Source organism: Salmo salar, chromosome 07 (assembly GCF_965601325.2).
Source record: "Salmo salar chromosome 07, fSalSal1, whole genome shotgun sequence".
In the NCBI taxonomy this organism is placed as follows: domain Eukaryota; kingdom Metazoa; phylum Chordata; class Actinopteri; order Salmoniformes; family Salmonidae; genus Salmo; species Salmo salar.
Genome location: NC_138297.1, coordinates 7,193,926 through 7,209,896, shown reverse-complemented (window position 1 = coordinate 7,209,896; position 15,971 = coordinate 7,193,926). Strand labels below are relative to the sequence as shown.

At 43.1% G+C, this 15,971-nt stretch overlaps 1 protein-coding gene across 1 annotated transcript; it reads left to right on the top strand.

Moving 5' to 3' along the window:
* Positions 1-441: 441 nt before the first annotated feature.
* Positions 442-10,806, top strand: LOC106608498 (claudin domain-containing protein 1). The gene is made up of 4 exons (XM_014206439.3): positions 442-1,376; positions 1,515-1,622; positions 2,857-2,994; positions 7,302-10,806. The coding sequence occupies exons 1-4, from the start codon at positions 1,085-1,087 to the stop codon at positions 7,520-7,522; spliced, it is 759 nt and encodes a 252-aa protein (XP_014061914.1). The 5' UTR covers positions 442-1,084; the 3' UTR covers positions 7,523-10,806.
* Positions 10,807-15,971: the final 5,165 nt, after the last annotated feature.

The window sequence follows — 15,971 nt, the reverse complement described above, 5'->3', positions numbered from 1 at the left end:
TTGCAACTGTTCCCTATTGAATTTACAAGGCATATTCATAAAGTCACGAGTGACACATCACACAGCCACTAAAGGACCGGTAGGCTACTAATTTCTGCAGTCAGGCCTAAAACTCAAACCCCCACTCTGCAAAATCAACACCAACCTGCATCAGATCTTAGACAAAATAACGTTTTTATTTATTTTGTCATATTTTGGTTACAGGTAAAATCATTAAATTAAGTTCATATATTCAGTTCATATCTCATTTCCATATAGTTATGTGTATCGTAACCTACCTAACTTGAATTTAAATAATTTACACAAAATGTAAACGGGGCGCATTGTGCGCCGATGACGTGAACCCCCGCACCTCTCTGATTGAGCGGTGTTGGGTTAAATGCGGGGGGGGGTCGACTTTAGTCTACAGTCGGCTTCGTTAGCCTCACAACTCAGAACATTATCTTCGAGCTATGAGTAAAACTATAATACCCAGCATTCCACTGCCGCCTGCCGGAAAAGGAAAACGCATGGATGTATGTGTTTACAATCTTTCTTAACAAGCTTAAGTTCGCAGGTGCTGTTCCTCATGAAACAAGTGTAGGCGATACCGGCAAAAGAAAATAATGACACATGTATTATTCGCTACTACTCATTTAGTACGATATAACAGAATGTGTTTGTTTCGTACTTGTAGAACAGGCGGGGAAGCCAAATAATCTGTCGCATCGTCAGGCCACCCACCCACCATATGCAGCAGTGATTTTTAAGAAGTGGGACAAGCGAACAGATGGCGCATCTAGGCTGCGCGCGACAGGGACACCTACAGTGTTGAAACAGTGTTGGATATGAACAAGGGAGCTTGTAAAGGCGTGTTTTATGTAGTCTACATCTTTGCCATTTCTGAGTGGATTGGATAATATTACATCGCAGAATTTCCCACTGCCTCTTGAACCGTTGCTTGAGCCTACTCTACTTTGGCGCGGGTATTGGAAAACACGTAGTGACAGGGCCATCGCCACCGGTAGCTATAATCAGAGAGGAAGAGGCGAAGCGAAGCCTTTGCTATAATCTCCTATTTGACATCTCTCTCAGTTGGTAAACAATGGTTGACAACCGTTATGCCACGGCTTTGGTTATCAGCTGTGTGCTCAGCGTGCTGGCTACGGTGTACCTGTCTGTAGCGGTTGGGACGCAGCACTGGTACCAGTACACCAGTCCCTCGGTGCGCGGCGAGGCCAACATATCCGAACTGCGGTCGCTGCATGATGAATTCATGGACGGGGAATTCGATGAGAAGACCTACAGTGACACGCTCTTCCGTCTCAACGGGACCATAGGCCTCTGGTGGCGCTGCGTTCTGGTGCCACCTCTTACCCACTGGTACAAGGAGTCAGGTATTAACAACATAATCTCCTCCCATAAACTCAGTCAACACGGATTTCCTCAAAAATAATTTGGTGATCCAATCCATGGTTTGTCAGGGCATGATTTATGTTTTTTTCTTTTTTCTCTCAATTTCCCCTCTGTTTCAGATCCAAAGATGGTGATGAAGTGTGTTACCTTCACGTTAACACAGCAGTTTACCCCAAAGTACAAAGAGCCAGGGAATCACAACAGTGGAGAGGACATGCTGCGGACCTGTAAGCCTGTATTCATTTATTTTGCAAATTGCAATGTATTGATCTGTTACCCCACCCAGCTTCTGTGATATGCTATGCATGCTCAATGCCTTATGCCAGGGGTAACCAACTCCAGGCCTAGAAAACAATTGGGGTGTGCAGGCTTTTGTTCCAACACAATATGAACACAATTGATTCACCCGGTAGCTCTCCAGGACCAAAGTTGGATCACCCTGTATCTCTCCAGGACCAGAGTTGGATCACCCTGCATCTCTCCAGGACCAGAGTTGGATCACCCTGTATCTCTCCAGGACCGGAGTTGGATCACCCTGTATCTCTCCAGGACCGGAGTTGGATCACCCTGTATCTCTCCAGGACCGGAGTTGAATCACCCTGTATCTCTCCAGGACCGGAGTTGAATCACCCTGATTCTCTCCAGGACCGGAGTTGGATCACCCTGTATCTCTCCAGGACCGGAGTTGGATCACCCTGTATCTCTCCAGGACCGGAGTTGGATCACCCTGTATCTCTCCAGGACCGGAGTTGGATCACCCTGTATCTCTCCAGGACCGGAGTTGAATCACCCTGTATCTCTCCAGGACCGGAGTTGAATCACCCTGTATCTCTCCAGGACCGGAGTTGAATCACCCTGTATCTCTCCAGGACCGGAGTTGAATCACCCTGTATCTCTCCAGGACCGGAGTTGAATCACCCTGTATCTCTCCAGGACCGGAGTTGAATCACCCTGTATCTCTCCAGGACCGGAGTTGAATCATCCTGTATCTCTCCAGGACCGGAGTTGAATCACCCTGTATCTCTCCAGGACCGGAGTTGAATCACCCTGTATCTCTCCAGGACCGGAGTTGGATCACCCTGTATCTCTCCAGGACCGGAGTTGGATCACCCTGTATCTCTCCAGGACCGGAGTTGGATCACCCTGTATCTCTCCAGGACCAGAGTTGGATCACCATGTATCTCTCCAGGACCGGATTTTGATCACCCTGTATCTCTCCAGGACCAGAGTTGGATCACCCTGTCTTATGCCTATACTTCAGTAATTAATGTCTTATGCCCACATTGTGTGATATGCATTATGCAATGCATGAATAACTTATACCTGGCATCTGTGATATTCAATAATAGACACAGTATCATTGTATGCACTTGGATGCTCATGCTTTTCTATCTGAATTGTGTGTGAGAGTTTTTACTGCTTGCCTATTGAGTTCTAACTTGGATCCCTATCTGTGTGCAGACTTGTGGAGGTGCCAGTTCCTGCTGCCATTAATCTCCTTAGGTCTGGTGGTGCTGGCAGGCTTGATAGGGTTCTGTGCCTGCCTCTGCCACAGTCTCACCCCCACCCTGGGCATAGGAATGCTCCACCTACTGGCTGGTGAGGGATTTATTAAACATTGTATTGTTCTTATCATTCTCTTCTTAAGCAATAAGGCCCATGTGGGTGTGGTATATGGCCAATATACCACGGCAAAGGGCTGTTCTTAGATACGGTGCAACGCGGAGCCTTAGCCGTGGTATATTGGCCATCTACCACAAACCCAGAGGTGCCTTATTGCTATTATAAACTGGTTACCAATGTAATTAGAGCAGTATAAATAAATGTTTTGTCATACCTGTGCTTTACGGTCTGATATACCACAGCTGTCAGCCAATCAGCATTCAGGGCTTGAACCACCCAGTTTATAATAAGTTGTACCCTTCTTCATTGTTTCCAGAAGGGCATTTCAGTGCTAGGCACCATGGCTATTAACCACAACTCTGTTCTACTATAGTGGAATAGTGAATTTGATAGCTGTCACATACATTAGTCTAGCGTTTACCAAACTCGGTCCTAGGGACCCCATTGTTGTGCACGTTTTGGTTTTTGCCTTTGCACTACACAGCTGATTCAAATAACCGACTCATCATCATCTATTTCAAACAGAAATTTGTTTCCTGTGGCACTAATTCCAAAACGTTTTGGGACACTGTAAAGTCCATGGAGAATAAGAGCACCTCCTCCCAGCTGCCCACTGCACTGAGGCTAGGAAACACTGTCACCACTGATAAATCTACAATTATCAATCATTTCAATAAGCATTTTTCTACGGCAGGCCATGCATTCCAACGGGCTACCCCTACCCCGGCCAACATCTCAGCACTCCCTGCAGTAACTTGCCCAAGCCCCCCCCCCCCGATTCTCCTTCACCCAAATCCAGACAGCTGATATTCTGAAAGAGCTGCAAAATCTGGATCCCTACAAATCAGCCGGGCTAGACAATCTGGACCCTCTCTTTCTAAAATTATCAGCTGAAATTGTTGCAACCCTTATTACTAGCCTATTCTACCTCTTTCGTATCGTCTGAGATCCCCAAAGATTGGAAAGCTGCCGCGGTCATCCCTGTCTTCAAAGGGGGAGACACTCTAGACCCAAACTGTTATAGACCTACAGTGGGGGAAAAAAGTATTTGATCCCCTGCTGATTTTGTACGTTTGCCCACCGACAAAGAAATGATCAGTGTATAATTTTAATGGTAGGTTTATTTGAACAGTGAGAGACAGAATAACAACAACAAAAAATCCAGAAAAACGCATGTCAAAAATGTTATAAATTGATTTGCATTTTAAAAATAAGTATTTGACCCCCTCTCAATCAGAAAGATTTCTGGCTCCCAGGTGTCTTTTATACAGGTAACGAGCTGAGATTAGGGGCACACTTAAAGGGAGTGCTCCTAACCGCAGCTTGTTACCTGTAAAAAAGACACCTGTCCACAGAAGCAATCAATCAATCAGATTCCAAACTCTCCACCATGGCCAAGACCAAAGAGCTCTCCAAGGATGTCAGGGACAAGATTGTAGACCTACACAAGGCTGGAATGGGCTACAAGACCATCGCCAAGCAGCCTGATGAGAAGGTGACAACATTTGGTGCGATTATTCTCAATTGGAAGAAACACAAAAGAACTGTCAATATCCCTCGGCCTGGGGCTCCATGCAAGATCTCACCTCGTGGGGTTGCAATGATCATGAGAACGGTGAGGAATCAGCCCAGAACTACACGGGAGAATCTTGTCAATGATCTCAAGGCAGCTGGGACCATAGTCACCAAGAAAACAATTGGTAACACACTACGCCGTGAATGACTGAAATCCAGCAGCGCCCGCAAGGTCCCCCTGGTCAAGAATACATATACATGCCCGTCTGAAGTTTGCCAATGAACATCTGAATGACTCAGAGGACAACTGGTGAAAGTGTTGTGGTCAGATGAGACCAGAATGGAGCTCTTTGACATCAACTCAACTCACCGTGTTTGGAGGAGGAGGAACGCTGCCTATGACCCCAAGAACACCATCTCCACCGTCAAACATGGAGGTGGAAACATTATGCTTTGGGGGTGTTTTTCTGCTAAGGGGACAGGACAACTTCACCGCATCAAAGGGACGATGGACGGGGCCTAGCCAGTCTCCAGGCCGTAATCCCATAGAAAATCTGTGGAGGGAGCTGAAGGTTCGAGTTGGCAAACGTCAGCCTCGAAACCTGAATGACTTGGAGAAGATCTGCAAAGAGGAGTGGGACAAAATCCCTCCTATGATGTGTGCAAACCTGGTGGCCAACTACAAGAAACGTCTGACCTCTGATTGCCAACACGGGTTTTGCCACCAAGTACTAAGTCATGTTTTGCAGAGGGGTCAAATACTAATTTCCCTCATTAAAATGCAAATCACTTTTTAACATTTTTAACATGCGTTTTTCTGGATTTTTTTGTTGTTATTCTGTCTCTCACTGTTGAAATTAACCTACTATTAAAATTATAGACTGATCATTTCTTTGTAAGTGGGCAAATGTACAAAATCAGCAGGGGATCAAATACTTTTTCCCCCACTGTATATCCATCTTGCCCTGCCTTTCTAAAGTCTTCGAAAGCCAAGTTAACAAACAGATCACCGACCATTTCGAATCCCACCGTACCTTCTCCACTATGCAATCTGGTTTCCAAGCTGGTCATGAGTGCACCTCAGCCACGCTCAAGGTCCTAAACAATATCATAACCGCCATCGATAAAAGACAGTACTGTGCTACCGTCTTCATCGACCTGGCCAAAGCTTTCCACTCTGTCAATCACTGCATTCTTATCGGCAAACTCAATAGCCTTGGTTTCTCAAATGACTGCCTTGCCTGGTTCACCAACTACTTCTGAGATAGAGTTCGGTGTGTCAAATCGGAGGGCTTGTTGTCCAAACCTCTGGCAGTCTCTATGGGGGTGCCACAGGGTTCAATTCTCGAGCCGACTCATTTCTCTGTATATATCAATGATGTCGCTCTTGCTGCTTGCTGCTGGTGATTCTCTGAACCACCTCTATGCAGACGACACCATTCTGTATACTTCTGGCCCTTCTTTGGACACTGTGCTAACAATCCTCCAAACGAGCTTCAACGCCATATGTGGACAACGCCAACACTCCTTCCGTGGCCTCCAACTGCTTTTAAATGCTAGTAAAACTAAGTGCATGCTCTTCAACCGATTGCTGCCTGCACCCTCCCGCCCGACTAGCATCACTACTCTGGACGGTTCTGACCTAGAATATGTGGACAACTTCAAATGCCAAGGTGCCTGGTTAGACTGTAAATGCTCCTTCCAGACTCACATCAAGCATCTCCAATCCAAAATTACATCTAGAATCAGTTTCCTATTTTGCAACAAATCCTCATTCATGCATGCTGCCAAACATATCCTCGTAAAACTGACTATCCTACCCATCCTTGACTTCGGCGATGTCATTTACAAAATAGCCTCCAACACTCTACTCAGCAAACTGGATGTAGTCTATCACAGTGCCATCTGTTTTGTCACCAAAGCCCCATATACTACCCACTACTGCAACCTGTATGATCTCGTTGGCTGGCCCTCACTACATATTCGTCGCCAAACCCACTGGCTCCAGGTCATCTATAAGTCTTTGCTAGGTAAAGCCCCGCCTTATCTCAGCTCACTGGTCACCATAGCACGCGCTCCAGCAGGTATATTTCACTGGTCATCCCCAAAGCCAACACTTCCTTTGGCCGCCTTCCAGTTCTCTGCTGCCAATGACTGGAACGAATTGCAAAAATCACTGAAGGTGGAGTCTTATATCTCCCTCTCTAACTTTAAGCATCATCTGTCAGAGCAGCTTACCGATCACTGAACCTGTACACAGCCAATCTGTAAATAGCACACTCAACTACCTCATCCCCATATTATTATTTACCCTCTTGCTCTTTTGCACCCCAGTATCTCTACTTGCACATCATCATCTGCACATCTATCACTCCAGTGTTAATGATAAGTTGTAATTATTTCACCTCTATGGCCTATTTATTGCCTACCTCCCTACTATTCTACATTTGCACACACTGTACATAGATTTTTCTATAGTGTTATTGACTGTACGTTTGTTTATGTGTAACTCTGTTGTTTTTGGCGCTCTGCTTTGCTTTATCTTGGCCAGGTCGCAGTTGTAAATGAGAACTTGTTCTCAACTGGCCTACCTGGTTAAATAAAAGTGAAAAAACAAACAGATGCAGCTATCCTTGAGATCATGTTTTAAGACTCACCATTGATACAACAGTAGTTGAAGGAAAAAGAAATCCTTGATTTCTTTTAGAAATATACAACAGCATATGCCTGACCCCCCCCCCCCTCTCTTCCTCCTGCTCTCCCTGCAGGGCTGTGTACTCTAGCCACAGTGTGCTGTTACCTGGCAGGGATGGATCTCCTCCACAGGGTCTCTGTGCTGCCAGACAAGGTGGACGGCTCCCTGGGCTGGTCCCTCTACCTGGCCCTCATCTCGTCCCCGCTGCACATGATGGCTGCCGCCCTGCTGGTGTGGGCGGCACGCAGCCACAGTCAGAACTACTACCGCATGACTGCCTACAGGGTAGCATAGAGACCAGGTCTGCTGGTGCCTGACTATCTGTTTTATATAGGCACATTTCCAAATCAAAACCATAACTCCAACCACATGATACTTGTTGATCTTGAAATAACTGAATAGGTATATAGAAAATGCTAATCTTTGCCCTCTGATAGGCTACTGGGATTTTCACCCTATTGTTTTCACACAGTTGCTTAGCCAGTCATTTCAGATCTATAAAAGTGCCTAGTGTAGGGATGAGGAGTTGAAATTGGGAAACAGAGTGACCCAGAACAAAATGTACAATTGGTTAGACCAACAAGCATATAATTATTTATAATAGACTTTCCAAACCGTAACCAGCCACAGTCAGAGCTGCTTCCATTCGACTTTCATATGCACTAGCAAGAAATGTTATTGGCCCATGTTTGGAAAATCAAACCGTTCTGAAAGAAATATGTTTATGGCGATTGAAGTTATGTCCAAACATTTGAGTACAGTACCAGTCAAAAGTTTGGTCAGACCGACTCATTCCAGGGTTTTCTTATTCTACATTGTAGAAAAATAGTGAAGAAATCAAAACTATGAAATAACACATATGGAATCATGGAGTAACCCAAAAAATGTTAAACAAATGAAAATATATTTTCTATTTTAGATTCTTCAAAGTAGCCACCCTTTGCCTTGATGACACCTTTGCACACTCTTGGCATTCTCTCAACCAGCTTCACCTGGAATGCTTTTTAAACAGTCTTGAAGGAGTTCCCGCATATGCTGAGCACTTGTTGGCTGCTTTTCCTTCACTCTGCGGTTCAACTCATCCCAAACCATGTCAATTGGGTTGAGGTCAGGTGATTGTGGAGGTCAGGTCATCTGATGCAGCACTCCATCACTCTCCTTCTTGGTCAAATAGCCCTTACACAGCCTGGAGGTTGTGTTGGGTCATTATCCTGTTGAAAAACAAATGCTAGTCCTACTAAGCGCAAACCAGATGGGATGGCGAATCGCTCCATAATGCTGTGCTTGCCATGCTGGTTAAGTGTGCCTTGAATTCTAAATAAATCACAGACAGTGTCACCAGCAAAGCACCACCACACCTCCTCCTCCATGCTTCACGGTGGGAACCACACATGCGGAGATCATCCGTTGACCTACTCTGCGTCTCACAAAGACATGGCGCTTGGAACCAAAAACATTTGGACTCATCAGACCAAAGGACAGATTTCCACCGGTCTAATGTCCATTGCTCGTGTTTCTTGGCCCAAGCAAGTATCTTCTTCTTATTGGTGTCCTTTAGTAGTGGTTTCTTTGCAGCAATTCAACCATGAAAGCTTGATCCACATGGTCTCCTCTAAACAGTTGATGTGTAGATGAGTCTGTTACTTGAACTCTGTAAAGCATCTATTTGGGCTGCAATTTCTGAGGCTGGTAACTAATGAACTTATCCTCTGGAGCAGAGGTAACTCTGGGTCTTCCATTCCTATGGTGGTCCTCATGAGAGCCAGGTTCATCATAGTGCTTGAATGTTTTTGCGACTGCACTTGAAGAAACTTTCAAATTTCTTGACATTTACCGGATTGACTGACCTTCTTGTCTTAAAGTAATGATGGACTGTCGTTTCTCTTTGCTTATTTGAACTGTTCTTTCCAAAATATGGGCTTGGTCTTTTACCACATAGGGCTATCTTCTGTATACCACCCCTACCTTGTCACAACATAACTGATTGGCTCAAACGCATTAAGAAGGAAAGAAATTCCTCAAATGAACTTTTAAGGCACACCTGTTAATTGAAATGCATTCCAGGTGACTACCTCATGAAGCTGGTTGAGAGAATGCCAAGAGTGTGTAAAGCTGTCATCTAGGCAAAGGGTGGCTGCTTTGAAGAATATCAAATATATTTTGATTTGTTCAACACTTTTTTGGATACTACATGATTCCATATGTGTTATTTCATAGTTTTGATGTCTTCACTATTATTCTACAATGTAGAAAATAGTAAAAATGAAGGAAAACTCTTGAATGAGTAGGTGTCGAAGGTTTTGACTGGTACTGTATTTCAAAATGTATTTCGACCTTAGAAGAACCTGGACATAGCCAGGACAAATGGAAAAATATAGGTTACAAATATTTCCTTTTTGAGTGACAAACTATAGAAAGTTACATATTGTTTGTTGTGGTTGGATATTTTGTATGTCATTTGTTGATTTTAAGAGATTTGTTTTGTTTTGTCTTTTATCAGGAGTATTATTTTGATTGATTTGTAAGATTCTGCAGAACTTCTTAGGAATCTATTACCCCCACATTACAGCTAGGTTAATAGTGGACAATGTCACTTTGTTACGAAGGTTCTGTTTTGTACACATGACGTTACATTCCATTGTAGACTATTGCTCACTATTGACTAGATGTGGTTACTTTGATTTATGTTGCATTTTACATAGTGTTACTTTTTGTTATATATGTCTTTTTGGTTTACTTAATTTATTCATTTCTACTATCACCTACAAATGCCACTTCTATGGCACAGGCTTGTATTAATAATAATCAAAGAAATGCAAAGATTAAACTGTGAACTGTCAAAACTAATTTATTATGTCAAGAATGTATTTAATGTGGTTGTATGAAAAACGTTAATGATCTTTTTTCTTTGAATACTAGTTATTTTTGGATCATATTTTTAAATGCTTTGCAATGAATGCATTATTCGTAGGCCTGGATATTTAATCTGATTTTAGTCTACAATGTACAATTAACTGTTCACAAGTGAAGATTAATGTCTGAAAAATACCTTGATCAACCCTTGACCGTCAAGAAGAATAGAGTACTTGGAAACATGTTCATTTAAATTGTGTTTCCATAAGGTCTGCATGTCTTCATATACATGATATGACAGCAGTCAATGTTTCATGAAAACGTATGCGTTATGAAAGGTAAGACTTATGAAAGAATGTGGACTTAAAGTAGCTGATGAGTCAAGCTTTCTCAAAATGATGTCGATTCTTTTTTTTTCTATATTTAAAACAAATGGTTCTAACCATATTTTCTGCCTGGCAAATGCAAATCAAACAAATGGTAGCCTACCATCTTTCCTGCCTCAAATGTAGTTCATATGGCAAATGATATGGTATGTATGTGCTTCAGTAAATCTATTGTGAATGTATTTTATTATTCTCCCAAGAGATATCCTGGAGTAGCAAGCAAGTGTGGAAAATGTTGAATTGTGAGCTGATGATGTCATACTAGGTTAGTGTGTGTGCGTGTGTATTGAAGCGTTTATCAGCAAATGCTGTCATTTCAATAAAGGATTTTATTATTAATTTTTGAAGTTCATAACATTTGAACAATGTGTCTCACTTAACATGACAACCTTATTCCTGAGGTGTGTTTTGAATCTACTGTTCATATCAAGAACTTGAAATTAGCTCTGATTTGTATTGTCCATTTAGTTAGTCACTCTCCTGTCCATACGCCATTAGCTTCTGATAGCCTTCGTCCTTCATCTCCTCTTCCTCCTGAATTTCTTCCTCCTCTTCTGGCGCACTTTTCCTCTTTCCCTGTTCTATTTCACTCTCCAACCAACCAGATGGACGGTATCCCCACACTTCTCTGTCTTGCCAGGGAGAGAGCTATGCCCTTCTCATAGTACGCAAATTCATTAATGAAGAATGGATAGAGAGGCTCAGTCCCTTGGTACTTTCTTGTCTCTCCGGAGGAAATCTGGAACAAAGGGTCAAGTTAAACAATTTAATGGCAATGCTACCGAATTCTATTTGTGTGTATGTAAACTTCTGACCCACTGGGAATGTGATGAAAGAAATAAAAGCTGAAATAAATCTTTCTCTACTATTATTCTGACATTTCACCTTCTTAAAATAAAGTGGGTATCCTAACTGACCTAAGACAGGGAATTTTTACTAGGATTAAATGTCAGGAATTGTGAAAAACTGAGTTTAGATGTATTTGGCTAAGGTTTATGTAAACTTCCGACTTCAACTGTAGCTCCAACAGTGCAGTAATACCTAACAATACAAAACAATACACACACAAATCCCCCCCCAAAAAAATAAAAAGAAAGAAATTAAGAAATATCAGAACGGGCTATCACAACATCGACATACAGAGAGATGTCACCAGACCACTAAGCTATTTGACCACCATTGCAGTAAAGAAGGCCACTTCCTTATTTACTCACCAAAGCCATCCTTGCCTACAGACTCGAGAGAATACTCTTCATTGAGGGAAGGTCAAAGTGAATGAACCTCACAGGTATGTAAGGCATTTTTTTTCCTCTGTGAACCCCCCCCCCCCCCCAATGTGTCAATCCAACAGTGGTAAGCCTGACAGAAATCACCTCAATTTAACAACAATGTGGGTGAGATCATAGGAATCTTAGATCTTATTTCTACTGTGATTGTGTGTATCATCAAAATATATCTGGTTAAAAGCACAATGAAGGCTACTATCCAAATGGTTGGAGACAGAGTTAAGGGCCAACCTCATGTTCTACCTGTCGTGTCTTTGGGGTACCATTAAACTGAAGACATGTTTATCAATTAACTCCCTGTAATTATTATCACGTGATTAAACTGATTCATCGTTTAATTGTAATTAACTAGGAGATCGGGGCACCAAGGAAAATATTGAGATTACAAAGCTATAATTTTCCTAATATAACTTTCCTACATTATAACATTATATATTATATTCTGTTATAGTATAGGCCAATTATCTTCTGGTTTAAATGGTGTATTTTACCTCGCGTCCAGTCTCATTCCAAACGTCGTAAATTGTTGTATCTGCACGAACCCAATCTTTACTAAAATCATCCATACATCAATTGTCTTAAAATCATTTATTTACTAAACTAAGTAATTCACAGGAAGTATACAAACAGTAATTATCATCACAAAGAATTGGTAGAGTAATGTGCCCTAGTGGGCTAAAACAGGCATGGCTGGTGTCTTGTTAACAAAGGGTCATAAAATGTTCAGCTGAGGAGGTACACAGTTCATTAATATTAACAATTGACATGCTAATCCTTTGCACATGAACGCTCACTCATTTGAGAACAATTGCAATCAATATATATTTACGCTCAGTGTGTCGTCGGGATCCTTGTTGGAGCGTCGTTCTGATGGAGAGTTCTCTCTCTCTCTCTCTCTCTCTCTCGGTTAGAATGGATCTTTCAAAGCGACATTCATTAATGTCGTCATATAATGGATGTTTCGTTGGTCTTCGCGTTCAATGATATAATTTACTTAGCTGCAGACTAATAATTAATATCAAAGACTTGTTCTTATTCTGTCGGTATCAATAGTCTAAAAGTTAACCACGTGGTATGGTTCACTTTCAGTAGATGGATTTGGATGGTCAAACCTATTGGCCAACTCGCAATGGAGTGGAGGCCGGGTCTGAAGAAAGTAGATCAGGGGGGGGGGGGTTTATAGTGAACATAGAACATGACGCCTGGTCCTGTCTGTGTCCCTGGGGGCGTGCCGATGACTGAGTTAAGCTTGGTACAGGAATACAACTCCATCACATTAACATCAGTACATAGCATCTCAATGTATTACAAAAGCTGTATCCTTATTAATACATTCTATACAACCATGTGGATGCAATTCTCATCACTGAGGCTATTATATAAACCGTTTTATGGTAATATGGCTATATTGTCTCTTCTGAGTATCACAAAATTGTACCAAGCTGACCAGTTCGTAGCTGGATTCTTCACCAATCTTCCATACCTTCTCCAGAACACAAATGTCGCTTGGCTCCCCAATTCTGTGAGTTGGAAGAATTTCCTGTGTCTCTCTATGGGCCATGTGGCAAGAGATTCTCCTCTTAGAGTTTTTACAACCCTTTCACACAGGGCCTGGGTGGGGGAAGGTAGGTTGGGGGATGGTGCAAAGGGGGGAGGGGGTCAACTGTCCTCCCTGTACTCAAAGAGGCCAACGTCATGACATACCCTACTGAGTTAAAATATCAAAAGTTGTACTATCCCTCGTCACCTTTCCTTCATCCGTATTGATATTTTAGAATAGGATATAACTATCCCGTCTTTTGAATCAGCGCAGATCTACTCTAATGAGAAAATGTATTTCAAACGATTTGACTCCATCTCCTCTTTGAGTATCTGTTAGGATCATTTGCTCTTGCCTGCAGGTATCTGTAGATGTGAAGAAAGATCCAATCGCAGTCCGAGTAGGCGATGAGGCACAGGCCCATGTTAGCAGTAGTGTTGTGGAGGTCAAACACCAGGTCCATTGCCTCTGGACTGCCTTTAGGACTTAGCAGGGAACTCAGCTCCTGGGACCGCATAAGGGATTTTGTCTGTCACAGGGCCACTGAGAGGGAGAGAAGCAGGATGAATCAGAGCCTAGCCTTTTGGGGCCCCAATGCAAAATTTGGTTGGCGGGCCCCCAACCTCGCAGCAAAACATCATTTCCTACATAATTTCCTACAATTCTACCCATTTTGAACCAAAGTGTTCATTGCTATGCTGGTTGCTTGGCTCTATTTTACCTCGTAGCCGTCGCGAAGAAAAGACAACGCGGGCAGTTCTAGTTCTATTTCACGTCATAAGCGTTCGCACAGTCCGCACAAAATTATTACATCAGAATTGGTCTCCATGACGTTGTTTTTGATGGTAACAACCTGCTGACTACCTGCTGCTTCAGAGGATCGAAAAGACTGGAAAGTGAACACTCTTTCTTTGCCATATATTTGTCTTTATATAAGTAAATATTCTTAAATAGGAAGAAATAATTTTAACTGTTTTTAGATGGACGTTGCTACTGAAGCTACTGTACTTATTTACCTCAGCCTGCCTAGTCAGCTAGCCAGCTAGCTAGCCAGACAGATTTGTTTAGCTAATGTTAGCTAGCTAACATTTGTACTGTAACTGTTATTGTAGCTTTCTGTTTGTATGTTGCTTACACTTCAATGGCATCCCTCAAGGAGATTTTTTTAAATCTTCCCATCCAGGCAAAGTACTATGAAGGCACCACTGATCTCGACAAGAGGCACAACATTCAGAGAAATTCACAATTCAGGGTAATGTTAACTTTTATTATGAACTGGGTGGTTAGAGCCCTGAATGCTGACTGGCTGACAGCCGTGGTATATCAGATGGGTATGACAAAACATTTATTTTTACTGCTCTAATTACGTTGATAACCAGTTTATAATAGCAATAAAGCACCTCGGGGGTTTGTGGTATATGGCCAATATACCATGGCTAAGGGCTGTGTCCAGGCACTCTGCGATGCGTCGTGCGTAAGAACAGCCCTTAGCCGTGGTATATTGCCGTATTGCTTAATTAGAAAACTGGACGGATTTAGCTACGTATGTACAACAATTTTTCAAAAACCATTTTACATCTAGATAGTTGGTCATCTACATGTTGCTAGCTATACATATAGTTCAGTGGAGGCTGCTGAGGGGAGGACAGCTAATAATAATGTCTGGAATGGAGTAAATGGAGTGGTATCAACACGTGGTTTCCATGTTGACACCATTCCATTGACTCCATTCCAGCCATTATTATGAGCCTTCCTCCCATCAGCAGCCTCCACTGGTATAGTTATATGTCTATCATATTGAGGTATCTAGCTATAAGTTAAACCTGATCAATCAAATGGATAGGTGTAAGCAATTATGGTAATTCCAAATGCCCAGTCTGATGGCCTTGAGATAGAAGCTGTTTTTCAGTCTCTCGGTTCCAGCTTTGATGCACCTGTACTGACCTCGCCTTCTGGATGTTAGCGGGGTGAACAGGCAGTGGCTCGGGTGGTTGCTGTCCTTGATGATCTTTTTGGCCTTCCTGTGACATCGGGTGGTGTAGGTGTCCTGGAGGGCAGGTAGTTTGCACCCGGTGATGTGTTGTGCAGACCTCACTACCCTCTGGAGAGCCTTCCGGTTATGGGCGGAGCAGCTGCCGTACCAGGCGGTGATACAGCCCGACAGGATGCTCTCAATTGTGCATCTGTAAACGTTTGTGAGTGTTTTTGGTGACAAGCCAAATGTCTTCAGCATCCTGAAGTTGAAGAGGCGCTGCTGCGCCTTCTTCACCACGCTGTCTGTGTGGGTGGACCATTTCAGTTTGTCCGTTATGTGTAAGCCGAGGAACTTAAAACTCTCCACCCTCTCCACTACTGTCCCGTCAATGTAGATAGGGGCTGCTCCCTCTGCTGTTTCCTGAAGTCCACGATCATCTCTTTTGTTTTGTTGACATTGAGTGCGAGGTTATTTTCCTGACACCACACTGCGAGGGCCCTCACCTCCTCCCTGTAGGCCGTCTCGTCGTTGTTGGTAATCAAGCCTACCACTGTAGTGTCGTCTGCAAACTGGATGATTGAGTTGGATGCGTGCATGGCCACGCAGTCATGGGTGAACAGGGAGTACAGGAGAGGGCTGAGAACGCACCCTTGTGAGGACCCAGTGTTGAGGATCAGCGGGGTGGAGATGTTGTTACCTACCC